The 15,051-nt window shown below is 31.7% G+C and overlaps 1 protein-coding gene across 5 annotated transcripts in view; it reads left to right on the top strand.

Moving 5' to 3' along the window:
* Window positions 1-14,037, top strand: part of LOC118187654 (SEC14-like protein 2) — an 89,850-nt gene extending 75,813 nt beyond the window's left edge. For all 5 annotated transcript variants that reach the window (XM_035357927.2, XM_085814540.1, XM_035357932.2 and 2 more), the window contains 2 exons: window positions 7,427-7,569; window positions 13,039-14,037. In XM_035357927.2, the coding sequence (XP_035213818.1) occupies window positions 7,427-7,569; window positions 13,039-13,124 (229 nt within the window). In that variant the 3' untranslated portion in view covers window positions 13,125-14,037. The remainder of the gene's footprint in view (window positions 1-7,426; window positions 7,570-13,038) is intronic.
* Window positions 14,038-15,051: the final 1,014 nt, after the last annotated feature.

Below are 15,051 nucleotides of genomic sequence, written 5' to 3'. Positions count from 1 at the left end.
AATTGAAGTGCTTTTATTTTGTCTACAGTAGTGTGCATTTTTATTACATTTATCTTTTCATTCAGACAGCTAACTATTGCATTGCACATCATGGGTCTTATCCTTTTTGCTGCCCAGCATTTTATAGAATGTTATCATTGTTATATTTACATTTAAATGCATTTTGATCTAGATGAATATCATTGTCTTCAATAGTGTGCCTGCAGCTTACGTATTCTACATTGAAAAAATGTACTCTCTTCAAGAGTCTTGTATGCTCGTGTTGTTTCCCTATTGGTATCTTTTCCGGCATTACTCTATTTATGTGTAGAACAACTCAGAAAGCGTCTCTTTGCTGAAAACTGTACCTTCCTCAAGAGCCTTGTTTGCCCATGTTGTTACTATTTTTTTTCTTTAAAAACACAATAATGCTGTATGTACTCTCATCCTAGCCATTGGCTGGGGTTTGACCGGAAGTTGTTCAAATCCGATGAGTAAGTGATAATCCCGTGTGGTACCTCGGTCGGGAGCCTGCTCAGTGGCGAGTCGTAGTAGTATTAGTGGTGTAAGTAGACCTCGTGGACCCGTATGCTAAAACAATTATACGTCCTAACCAAAGCACTCCAAATATGTAACAAAATAGTTCAGTACTGCAACTATGTGACAATAAAAACTCAAGAGTTTTTGACAATGAATTTTTCCTGGAGTAACTTAATTACTAAGCAACATAAGTACGTGTTTACATGCTTCTGAGGTGGAACATGATAACTGAATCTTTTTGCAGAAATAATTATGAAATGTCCATATATTTTTTTTGCTCTCTATTTTTAGGTCAAAACAGTTTAAGGAGAGTCAAAACTGGAATCTCATTCGTGGCATCAATTGGTTTTTTATTTCAGTTTGCCTGCTTATGGGGATCTTAATATTACGAAACTTTTCCATTCATCGGTGTTTGTATTGGGCACAAATAAACACATTTATAGAAACGAAAAGCATTTCATGCAAAATGCAGGGTTCAGGAAAAAAATGGAATACATAGAGGTAAACAGAAGGGACCTATATTAACAGAGTATTATGAGGCGAGACACCCACAGTGTCTGTCTGCTTAAGGAAAATAATGCTTTCGCAGAGGACCTTCTAAGGAAATTGGCTAGTATCTACGTTACGCACATTACACTTATAACTCCCAAGCAGCCAGTCCATTCGTTGGAAGTTGAAGGCGGAATAAGAAAAACTACTGATGCTTAAGTGCTTCCTGGGTTGGATTCCTAAGAACAGCGCCAAAAGAATATATCGATGAAAGTGCTCTGATATATCAATGTTCCTTCCAGCACGAAGCCGGCTTTTAATAAAGAAAAGAAAGTTTCAAAGTATTTCTCTTGTGGAAGTTGTGAATCTGGAAGACAATTACAAATCAAATTTAGAGTTTTACCTCAAGATGTGAAAAAAGGAAAATTTATTTTGATTGGTTTACTGTATGAAAATGACTGTTCGAAGCAAATCTATTCAGATTTATTTCTTCAAATATTGACTCTGTGACGTATGCATCAAATTATAAAGTCTTTGAAAAAGACGCCTGCATAGTAATTGAGAGGACTGCCTAAGTAGCAAAATATAACATTTTATATAACATCCCTCGAGTAATACATTTTAATATATCAAATAAAACATTTCATAGCTCTCCTGCGAAATTCCCAAAATCTGATCCTTTTTTTACTACTTACGCACTTAGATTACGCACTGATTTATAACTTAGAGATTAACCCTTAGAAAACCAAAGCCTTCGCTAAGCTGTATGCTTAAAATACGGAAGCATCTGTTCCCGTCCATTACTCTTCTCGTCTCCTTTAATTCGATTAATTATTTGAAAAGGATTTCATCTTTCATTTAACCCTTTCCGGCACGCTACCTTCTAAAGTCGGAGTTTTGATTTGAAAAAAAAGTAGGCAGTCTAATTAGGCCTAGAGGAGTACACAAGTAAAATTTTGTGAAGATTGATGTGACACTGATTGCATAGAGCTTCGAAAAGAGTGCTGAAACGAGCATTGTTGGCAATGAACTGACCGATGAGATGCGGAGAAACAAAGAATACAGACTCTCAGCTGTCCTAGATTATCGGTGAGCCCGGTTTGGGCACACCTAGGGTTCACCGTTTGATTTTAGGCAAGATTTCAAGGTAAAAATTTAAAACTAATATAGAATAAGTAGATTAGCATACAGCTAAAAAATAACATAGAAATTTCTTTTCAAACAATTCGTTTTATACCCTAAAAAAATCTGGAAGATTTCTTTGAAAAATGAGGGTGTTACAAAACTCAACATGGCTAAAATATATGGATTGGTTTGTGTTGAGCTGCCATCTACTATAAATAAAGAGGGTTCATAGTAACTATAGTAACCTATAAATCCTTTTTCCTTCAATTTTTCTGTGCGTACAGAAGGAAATTTTTAGGTGTGTCCAGGCCGTACACACTGTGCACTGTGGCGGAAAGGGTTAAACTTCGACTGGTCTGCATGCAAAATGTAGTTGAGAAATTCCTTAGAGATTTTTTTTTTCTTTTAATCTTGCGTACTTTTTATCAATTATTTTTGTACATTTTATTATTTTTACGTATCGTTTTATTGCGAATAAACTCTGATAGGTTTGAAAAATGAGTGCAAATCTTAATACTGTTTACTAAAGCAATTTTTTTAAGTATTCAACTACTGATAAATTAAGGTTCCCAAATACACCTGTCATTAATGCGGAATCTTCATCTTCAAACTATTAGTTTAATGTGTAAAAAGTATTCAAAAATGAGTAACTAAATTGTATTATACAAGAGTTGAGATTTTGAGATATAATTTGTGGACTTCTTAGGCTTTTTTGAAGTAGGAGAAGTGAAAACTGAACAATGCTCCAGCTGGAACTCGAACCTGGACCTCTCGAATACGCACCGAGTAAATGTGCTAAAGTATGCTACCGTTACAAGTGTGTTACCTTTACACCACAAAAGCATGCTGGAAGGAGGAGAAAATATCTTACAAATTGATCAAAAGTATTTGCTTGCAAACAATTAAATCAATTTGTACAATTATAATAATTTCACTAAAAGTGTACACATTTGTTTTGGACTTTTCCAAAATAATTTTCATATATTTGCAAATGTCAAATTAGTTATATTAGAATTTAAATAGAATTTATTAGAATTTAAATAGAATTAAACTCGTTAATCTGCACCTAAATAATGAATTTTCTATAATTAATAATAAAATTCAGTTTCGTGATGTATTCTAATTTTAATATCTATGTACTAAAGACTCATGGGTCTATAAAAATCAGAATGAAACATTGAATTAATTTTATTATTTAATCAGTTTCATATTCTTATCATTAATGTAATCTTTTAAGGAAAGTGTAAGATATTCTAAGCTTTTTAAAGCTTTCAATTATTGAAGTATTTTTCATTATTATTAAGCAATATGTGTTTACTTAAAGTAATAAAAATACCAGTTTTAAAATTTATAATAATATTTTTTTAACTAAATTAAATTTATTATTTAATTAGATAGTTTTCTTCAAGTTCTCTATCATTAATAAAGTTTTTTATGGATGTATATATATAAAAGTTACTTTAAATATATTTTTTTAAAGTTTCAATATTGTAGTATTTTCAGCCTTAATTTCAGAATTGTGGTTTCTTAAAATAACAGTAAAAAAAAAATTTGAAAAGCTTCAGATTTTAAATTACGTCCAAAGGGGCATTTTTTAACATTTGTGTGTTACCTTTATTAAATATCATGTTCTTCGCACTTAAACTATAAAATTCAGTTCAAAAGCATTATCGCGAAATAATTCTAAATTGAGTATATCTTTAGAATTTTCGATACTGAATATTTTTCTGTGCGTACAGAAGGAAATTTTTATGTGTGTCTAGGCCGGACACACTGTGGCGGAAAGGGTTAAACTTCGACTGTTCTGCATGCAAAATGTAGTTGAGAAATTTCTTAGAGATTTTTTTTTGCTTTTAATCTTGCGTACTTTTTATCAATTATTTTTGTACATTTTATTATTTTTACGTATCGTTTTATTGCGAATAAACTCTGATAGGTTTGAAAAATGAGTGCAAATCTTAATACTGTTTACTAAAGCAATTTTTTTAAGTATTCAACTACTTATAAATCAAGGTTCCCAAATACACCTGTCATTGATGCGGAATCTTCATCTTCAAACTATTAGTTTAATGTGTAAAAAGTATTCAAAAAATGAGTAACTAAATTGTATTATACAAGAGTTGAGATTTTGAGATATAATTTGTGGACTTCTTAGGCCTTTTTTGAAGTAGGAGAAGTGAAAAATGAACAATGCTCCAGCTGGAACTCGAACCTGGACCTCTCAAATACGCACCGAGTAAATGTGCTACCTTTATACCACTAAAGTATGCTACAGTTACAAGTGTGTTACCTTTACACCACAAAAGCATGCTGGAAGGAGGAGAAAATATCTTACAAATTGATCAAAAGTATTTGCTTGCAAACAATTAAATCAATTTGTACAATTATAATAATTTCACTAAAAGTGTAACACATTTGTTTTGGACTTTTCCAAAATAATTTTCATATATTTGCAAATGTCAAATTAGTTATATTAGAATTTAAATAGACTTTATTAGAATTTAAATAGAATTAAACTCGTTAATCTGCACCTAAATAATCAATTTTCTATAATTAATAATAAAATTCAGTTTCGTGATGTATTCTAATTTTTTAAATATCTATGTACTAAAGACTCAGAATGAAACAGTGAATTAATTTTATTATTTAATCAGTTTCATATTCTTATCATTAATGTAATTTTTTAGGGAAAGTGTAAGATATTCTAAGCTTTTTAAAGCTTTCAATTATTGATGTATTTTTCATTATTATTAAGCAATATGTGTTTACTTAAAATAATAAAAATACTAGTTTTAAAATTTATAATAATATTTTTTAACTAAATTAAATTTATTATTTATTTAGATAGTTTTCTTCAAGTTCTCTATCATTAATAAAGTTTTTTATGGATGTATATATATATAAGTTACTTTAAATATACTTTTTTTAAAGTTTCAACATTGTAGTATTTTCAGCCTTAATTTCAGAATTGTGGTTTCTTAAAATAACAGTAAAAAAAAAAATTTGAAAAGCTTCAGATTTTAAATTACGTCCAAAGGGGCATTTTTTAACATTTGTGTGTTACCTTTATTAAATATCATGTTCTTCGCACTTAAACTATAAAATTCAGTTCAAAAGCATTATCGCGAAATAATTCTAAATTGAGTATATCTTTAGAATTTTCGATACTGAATATTTTTCTGTGCGTACAGAAGGAAATTTTTAGGTGTGTCCAGGCCGGACACACTGGGGCGGAAAGGGTTAAACTTCGACTGTTCTGCATGCAAAATGTAGTTGAGAAATTTCTTAGAGATTTTTTTTTTTTTTTTTTGCTTTTAATCTTGCGTACTTTTTATCAATTATTTTTGTACATTTTATTATTTTTACGTATCGTTTTATTGCGAATAAACTCTGATAGGTTTGAAAAATGAGTGCAAATCTTAATACTGTTTACTAAAGCAATTTTTTTAAGTATTCAACTACTGATAAACCAAGGTTCCCAAATACACCTGTCATTGATGCGGAATGTACAGAAAAAAAAAAAAAAAAAAACATTTTTATCACGCGATGGAGATAATTTTTTTTTTTTTTCTGTACAATGTTGCCATTGCACGTTTTGAAATCCTTGAGTTTGTTATTCAAAAATTCGTTAAAGTTTTACAAAATATGAAATCGATTATAAAATTCCTAATTTCAAATTTTGGGCTTCCAGATGCCCATATTCGCAGTAGGTTTATATCATTCAAAATTTGATATCTCTAGGTACCTTTGTTTTATCACAATGCGAGAAACATACATACATTTATGCAGATTCTTTATTATTTAATTTCTTCAAACATAATACAGGGCGATAATATTGGGTGGCAACAGTTTGAAAAGTGAAACGGACATTCAAAGTAATTCGACGCAAAATCGCAAAACGAAAACAATAGACCCTCAGGGACAAAACCCCTTTGGACTAATAATAAATTTTTCAGTTTGTTGGGAAGCCTACAGAATAGAACAAAAGTAAATTATAGTAAAATTCTCGGAGTCGTTCCAACTTCCTGGCTATCCCATGCGGTGTATCGCAAGTAAAAAAAAATCCATTTGGGATGGTCTATTTCTTATAAGGTTCATGATTTGAAATGACACAAAAACGAAGCTGGAAGAGCTTAATTGTCTCCTACCTAGAACTATACAAAACTCCGCTTTTCTTTTGTAAAAATAATAAATTATTTTTTTTTTATTAAAGCAAAAATTTATTAAAGCAAAAAGCCTGTTTCTATTTCATTTAAATATTTTTAATTTAAATATGTAAATCTAGTTCAGCAGAACATCTAATGGCTCTATTAATCCTTAGGACCCTGTGCAGCTGTATCCTTTTTGAATACCCCTATTTAAGCCGTTGCTTGTGTCATTATCTATCCTGCTTGTATCTATGCTGCTTGTATCATTATCTATCCTACTTTATCTATCCTGCTTGAATCTCTCCTGCTTGTATCGCTCCTGCTTGTATCTATCATGCTTGTATCATTATCTATACTGCTTGTATCCTTATCATTTCTCTCCAAATCGTACGCCTTTCCTCGCAATTTGTCAACTGCTTTCTGGAGGACTTGTTCCATGTTTTACACCAAAACCTTTGCCGAAATGATGACATATTCCTAAAAATAAGTATCTGAAACACTCTTTGTTTTTATTTGCACACGAGCAGAAGGAATGGAAGCAAAATTTTCCAGAGTTGTATATGAAGCATGTGAATTTGATTGGACTACATGATAACGTTGATCTTAGATCTTTCACTAGACTACATTTAATTTAATTTTTATCTTTCTAAATTTAGGAGACTAATCCTTAAACCATTAGATCTGTTGAAACAGACTAGCTTAAAACTGTTTCGAGTGTTAAATTGAAACTAAGATGCAGATATCAAATTTTCGTTTTTTTTTTTTTTTTTTTTTTTTTTTTTTTTCAGATTATGACTTTTAATTTGTTTTAAGTTTTTCTAATAGTTTTCTTAACTTCTTGAATGGTAAGCATTTTACGGTCTATATCTGAAATGTTCAGATTGAAATGTTTTTATAAATATGACTTTTAATTTTTAAACTTTTAATTAAGATCAGAATAATAGTTTATAAAATAGCCGAGTTTTCTTTCCAATGTTTGGTTTCCGGCATTCTTTATCCAGTTTATATTATACAGTTCATGAATATGTCTTGATATTTCTGCTAAGAAATTCTAAATATATAATCTCAAGCGGCATGAAATATGTATGTTCTTAATGTATAGAACTCGATAAACACATTGGATTACTGAAAACTCTTTTTATTAGAGAACCAGATCTACGAATGAAAGATGAACGTTTAGATCCACATAATGAGAAGCACAACGTTCTTTTGATCAGCCCATGTGTTAAGCTTCAAGCACATCTGGCTCCTGTTAGTTATCATAACTATGCTCCATGGCCTGGTATTTGTAAGTATGCAAATAAAAATATTTTAAAGTGATAAAACTAATAACTTTGAAAAATATGAGTTTCTTTATAATTTAGTTATGTGAGGTTTACCACTGTGTATTTGCAGACAAAAGTGAGTAACCTTAAGAACTAGTTAGCGAATAATCGCTTCAGTTCGTGTGACAAGAAACAACAAGATGGAAGGGTAACTAACCCTTTATTATTCCAATAAGATTTAACAAAACTCTATCTTGGAGTTTACAATAAGCCGACACTTGGGCTTGAACTTAAGAAACTAAGAAATAAACTAAAACTAAGATTAACTAAAGAGATATAGCCGAAGCTATCAAGATTCCAATCGAGTTGGCCCCTTAACTCTATTTGACTACGAAGCTTATCAAGGGCCTGAGTACGGCCGAGCGTAATAACAGCTTTGAGAGAGAGTAGCCAAAAGGCAGACGCGCGCAAATCAGAAACTCTGATTCTGTCTAACTCAGCAAGTAGAACTTCGCGGTTTAAATACCGCTCCTCCTCACTAAGTGTTCAGAGTGTTGTTCTCTATGTTCAGAGAGTTGTTCTCCAAAACTATGTTCTGCCCGGAAGTAGTAAGTTGAAGTTGAGAATTTGACAGGAAAGGAACTTAAAATTTAGCTGTTAAAAATTAAAATAATCCTTACAGGTATTTTAAATAATGTAGACAATATTTCTACTATACAGTATACAATATTAAGTATTTCTACTATACCTTTAATAAAAACTCAGCCTAACAAAATATAATGATATTGGAGCTGCTAAGACTGATTGAGTCACTGATTACGCTTCTTTTAATTATTTTTTTCAATAAAAGTACATTACTGTTTATATTAAAATGTAGATCTTCTAGAGAACCCATTTATAAACTAAAGCCAACTGAAGAATGTTAGAGATGAGCCGAAAGAAATTTGAACAATATTGTTAAGGATTTTGTATATATGTGAAATTGTAGTGTAAGGAATCTGTTAATTTTTTTAACAGTTAAATTTTGAGTTAAACTTCCTTTCCTATTGCTTCTTAATTTCAACTTACCACTCCCGACCAGAACGTTATTTTAGAATCACGTCAGAATGCTAATGAGGAAGAGCGGTATTTAACCGCAAAGTTCTACTGTCTTAGTGAGAGAGATACCATATATTCTGGCTAGCATGCGTCCGCCTTTTTAGGCTACTCTCGCTTAAGCTATTATTACGCTCGGCCCTACTGTAGGCCCTTGATAGCTTTGCAGTCAATTAGCGTTAAGGGGCCAACTTTGTTAGAATTTTGATAGCTTCGGCTATATCTTTCTAGTTAAGATTAGTTTAGTTTAATTCTTAGTGTCCTAAGTTGAAGCCCAAGTGTCGACTTTATTGTACGACTCCGAGACGGAGTTCTGTTAAATCTTATTTGAATAATAAAGGGTCTTTTAACCCTTTTTAAGTTAATTTACTGTCTCACGAACTCAAGCGATTATTGGCTTACTAGTTCTCAAGATTCTTCACATCCAACTGTAACTTAAAGTTACACAGTGGAGAATCCTACATTAGTATTTTTTGTATACGGTAAATTATGAAACCGTAATTTGAGCACAACCAATGATTGTGAGAAAGATTAAATGTTTAAATTCAATTCAAAGGACATTTACTCCTTGCATCATTCGAGCGTATCGCACAACTTCAAGTATAGTTATTGATACTTTAGCTGGTACTCTTCGCCTATCAATCAGCGCAGAAATGGAAAGCGCGATATGCTGTGTTTCAAAATGTTTCTAAATGAAAATCCATCAGCTGAACTAAGCTGCAGAATTTAACAGCCAAACTTTTTCTGCCATCCAACTTTGAAAAGAAAAATAATCCCAATCTCAATCGTCCAGCGCTTTACTTCAGCGAAATAAAATTCCTCATATCTGACGAAATTTCAAGAAGTTCATCTCCAAATACATTTACCGGTGGTCCACAAATTGATGGAAAAGTTTGCTCAGCAGTCTGTTTTCAAACTGCCCCTTCAGATATGATCAAATGGAAAGGTTATCTCTATAATAGGAATAGTACTTTCCAGGCTGAAATATCAGCATAAAACAGGGATTGAAATTACCGTTCTCAAAACTGTCAACGAATTTACCAAACTATCTGACTTCCAGCAGCTATTTTAGTGATTTAGAACTCCTTATCTTCCTCTCCATGGATTTCCGACATAAATTCTCTCCTTGCTTCAATTCCAAGCTACAAAATTCAAATTTCATGGATCGAACGGCATAGTGGCCATTTTGGTGATGATCATGCAGATAAATTAGCCAAAGCAGCAGTTATTAATCAAGGATGGTATTGAAATCGCCCTTCAGTGGCCTTGCTCAAATTTCAAGCACCAACTAAACCAACTTGCTTCAAAATGTTGACAAGATTTCTGGAATAATGCTTCACAGGAACGACGCACATATAACTTGATCCCCAATGTACGCTTCGCATCTCTGTACTCGAATCCTTCATTAAGTTACTATATAATTATATAGTACAGGGTACGGATCCTTCCCCAAATGTGAGACATGCGATTTTTTAGAAGTTTTTAATGTATGTTTATTAGGAGTAATGTAATGAATAAGATTTATATTAATGAATATATATATACAAATATATATCAGCATTCATAATAATAAATCCATAAATTTCCAATGCTTCAATATGTAACATTTATATTAAAAATATAGTTCTTAATGTATTTATAATCTAAAAATTATTTCATTAATAACACGAAAATAATAGCATATAAATTTAATGTGTATTCTCATTATTGCATAAGATATGTTTTTCTTTTTTACGCAACTTTCATGTTGTTTACAGTACGTCGCTGATTATGCAATTTCAATTTAAAAGTTGTAAAGTAAAAAAGTAAGTAGGTAGTAGAAAAGTAAAGTTGCGCGTGCACAAACTGATTTTAAAAATTATTCACCTTAAATTTAATAAAAGCAATTTTATTATATAACAATAACATTTCTTTTCACACGATCAGCACGAAATACTATAAAATTGGAGAACTTTTGGCAATGAATAATTTGTAAACAAATCATCAAAGTGCAAGCACGCCATAAACTACTGTCAACTCTGAAATTTCCACGATTCCGTTTCTCGGAAATGTCCCGCCTAGCCGCACGCGTCGCTAGATATGATAGGGTATAACATTTTAAGCAGTAGAACAGCAATGATGTCATGATGATAGCGTGCATTTGTAAAGCTTTCAGAGATCTTGGTAGATAATTCCTGAAATAACATTTCCTGAATGCTAAAGGAATTTTGCAGTTAATCTAAGGCGCATCCAAACTAATCTTTTAAACTCGAGAAAGATTATTATTTTTTACTGTTTATATAAGCTGTATGACATCTATCTACATGCAGACATACTTAATGAAGTTCAGATGTTTTACAAATTTACAAGTACCAAAAACTATCTTCTACTCTAATGAAATTGTCTAATTCTAATGAAATTGTCTTCTATATGAATCATTCGAAAAATTGTTTTGAAACACAGCATATCGCGCATGAAATTTCACCAAACTTTTCTTTCAGCTCGCCTCATATTTGTTTAGGAAACTCAACCATGCTTCTAAAAAAAGTACATTATTGCGTGCGTACAGGTTCCTAGTACATTGAATGCACAAGTCCGATAGATAATAGGTTAAGAAAATGTATATTATCAAAATAATCATTTCAAATTTCTAAAATTTTCTGCAAATATTCGTAAACGTGTCAACAGTATCACACAGTACAATCAGAAGTTACGCTTCAAACTACTAAGGACGTTAAACATAACCAATTCAAAGCGCATTTAACGAGAAGACTAAGTCAGATATCTCTCAATTAACGCGATACTAACAAATCTCAATAACAAAAACTAAGTAACTCAGAGCGGATGTTCGCTCTTCAGCCTTAAATAGTTTTCAACCGGCCGAGAGATATTTCTAGTACTTTCTGCTTCTCGAAATTACTGAAAAACAATACGAGGGTGGAATTACGGTTATAGCTAACATAGTGGTCGATTACATGTATTCAATTTCAATACTTATTACTGTAATATAGAGATCGGACCCAAATGTCGGCAAATTTGGCGATATTGGGCGATTTTTTTCAGCTACTTTTGGCTACAAAATAAGTAGCCAAAACCGTTGTCAGCTTGGCGATATCTTGCCAAATTATCGAGATCTCCATTTACTCAATGTTAAATGCCCTTGCCCCTGTATTGTTACTTTCTCCTAAAAATTTGTCTCGTGCTACATTACACAGAAAAATAAAACTTATAATCTAAATACAAAATTCGTAACATTATTATTTTCTCTCTCTTTGATCTTCCTTAAGACAATCGCAGCTGTACATCTTATTTTTGAGATCCAAAACACAGATGTTTGCTCATGATAAAATAATTTCATTTTTTGTATTTATTCACTTCAGTGTGTTGATACACAAGGTGGGTAAAATTAAAACACCCCTACTCTGAGCTCTCTATATATCGAACTACTGAGTGGAAATTGTTGAACATACTACGGATTGCGTGAAAAAAAAAATAGTTCCAAAAAATAAAATTTGTTCCAGGCGGCGCTGTGCAACGGAAAATATTCTGAAAAGCCACAAATAATCACACAGAAAAAACAGACATGAGGTATGGAAATATTCCTTTTTAATTTCTATTGCAGATATGAAAAAAAGAACATAAAAAAGTTAAGAAACATAAACTGTCATTGTAACTGCAGTTTCGCTCTCTGGCCATCTTGTTCTCCAGATCTTAGTCCATGTGATTTTTGGCTGTGGAGTTACTTAAAAAATCTTGTTTATCGACGACGTCTGGTAACTTTGGCAGATTTGAAGGACAGTATCACTCTGCATGTGAGAAGCATCTCAATCGACTAATTACGATCCGCAGTTGAACATGCAGATTTTACATCTTGGAGAAGGAAACCATATTAAGCGGCTTCCCTTGCATCGATAAGGTCTTTGTAATATAATTATTTGGTACGTTCAAATAAAATGTGTTATAAAGTGTATTTTGTGTCTTTTCAGCATATGTTCTGTTGTACAGCGCCACCTATCGGTATTTCTGGAGCTAAATTTTTTTTCACATAATCCGTTTCCCAATGTTTTAAATAGTATGCTCAACAATTCTAGGACCACTCAGTAGTTCGATGTATAAAGAGCTCAGAGTAAGGGTGTTTTAATTTTAACCACCTTGTATTAAACAGGAGAATCAAATTTTCCGCTTCAGAATCTATCATTTATTTATTCGCATATTTATTAGATAGCTCTATAGCTATCGGCAGGGAGAATTTTTATTTTAGCTTATTTATCTAAGATTGATTTCTATGATCTTCGTTAGGTGTACTAAAAATTATTTTATTTTTATTTGCAAAAGTCTTTAAGTCTTGTCATAAAGTCTTGCATCAAATAGCATTAAAATATGTATTTCAGTATTTTAATATTCTTATCTTTCCGCAGATATCCTGAAGTTTGATAATTCATCCAGTTGGTTGACATCAAGAAGAATTGACTATAGTTTCCGAGTTGAGCCACCTAGCTCCTGATGCCTTCTAGAATTTTATTTTAAACATTTAACAGTGCTATTATACATAAATGTATCGAAATTCTTTAATAACTACATTACAAGTTTCATTACTTCTAAATTGTAAATACATCTGCTGAGGCGCAGCTACAAAACATCAATGAAGATGCAACATGTCTGCTATTTGTTTGGTTTGTAAATACACCATTAATCTTAGAATTTTCACATATATTGAAGTTCATTTGATTAAAATAATGAATAAAAATTAAAATTCCCTTTCGCAAATTTGTTACCAATTGAGATATTAAACTAAATAAATAGACTCGTAAGGTTATATACTTCTGAAATACAATTAGTTACTTGTTAAGTGTTAAAATGCAGTAAACTAAGTTTCACGTTGAAAGAAAAGCTCGAAGTAAATAGTGAAAAGAAATCACGTTAATATTTCACAAATTGCTGTTAATTTAAAGCGTAATGCATGTACATATCTGTGTATGTATAATGAATGTTAAATACATGTTAATTTATTTCCATTTTCCGTCCCATTATTCAGTAATACTGTTATTAACTCGATGTATTTTTATTTATCTTAATTGTATTTTATTTATCTCCATTGTTCTTTTCTAAAATCTCAGTATCTTAAAAGAAAAATTTCTCCTTTTAAATAAACTGTTTTAGTCATTAATAAAAATTAAATGTAAGCTATATCGCTGCAAGCTGAGCGAGTTACTTTAGAAAAAAATGTTTTTAAGTGATGAAAGTGTACAGAAAATTGAAAAATAATTGCATATAAATCTTTATTCTTAGTTTTACAAAATGTTATAAAAATAATTTATGTAATAATAAATAAGCTGTTTTATTACGTGTCGAAAAAATTGTAATAAATTATTATTCTCAATAACAGTACTGGAATCTGCAATAAATTATTTATGTACTTTCCGTCGTATTATTGAGAAATAATTCTACAGACATGTGCACTCTTACAAAGCACAACAAAATGTAAAATTTCGAACGTTTAGGCAGTTCAACCCATACATGACAAGGCAATGTAAGCAATATATGACAAGGTAGTGCAAGTCATATATATTTAGGCAGTGCAAACCATATATAGTGCCATTGTTGAATACCAGATGGCGTACAAATTGCTCATCGTATAATTCTTTTAATGTTTTATTTTTCGTTTTGTGAGTTGGCAATTAGACGAGCTGGACTCAAGATGCAGTAAAAGAATGACGACGATAAAGACGTAAATAAAAATGTATTGATGAAGTTAATTCAGTTTATAACTAAATTAATTGTTAAAAATATAAATACTTTAAATGTAATTAAACCTGCTGTCCTTTCAAGTATTTCCTTAGATGTCTTTTTCAAGAAAGTATTGCCACATATATATCTGGTTATAACGAAAGTGTTCCGCCAAAAAACATTCTTAATAAAGTAAGGGGAAAAAACATGAAAACAGTATCATTAGTGAGGATAGTAATCACCACCCAAATCTATGATTTTCTGCCAACGGCGTGGTAAATTGTCAAAGCCTTCGGCCCAGAAATTTGGTGGCCGCGAGTCCAATAACAGATCAACCTCATTTTGGACGTCCTGCGCAAAATGGAAGATAGCACCCGCAAGATGCACCAGCAGAAGATAGCACCAGCAGGTTTGAAAAAATATAGAAGACCGAAGGAGAGATGTCGAGCTCTATGGGGGGCGTCACGAAAGATCCCACTCGAGTCCGTACAGAGTTCAGCCGGTGAATGCAGACATATGTGGTCATTATCTTGATGGAACATTATCTCTTGCTCCGGAACTCACTTCGACGTTTTTCCTTGATAGTAGGGTGAACAAAGACTAGCATCTCGCTGTACACCTTACCGTCCAGGGATTTACCTTTTTTCCAGATACTCTTTGTGGATAATATCATGACAATACCACAAGATATAAAGAGCGATCTT

The sequence above is a fragment of the Stegodyphus dumicola genome, chromosome 4, assembly GCF_044657685.1.
Source record: "Stegodyphus dumicola isolate Sdum_Otavi_A_Nest chromosome 4, ASM4465768v1".
NCBI lineage: Eukaryota > Metazoa > Arthropoda > Arachnida > Araneae > Eresidae > Stegodyphus > Stegodyphus dumicola.
This window is presented reverse-complemented; position numbering and strand designations above follow the sequence as displayed.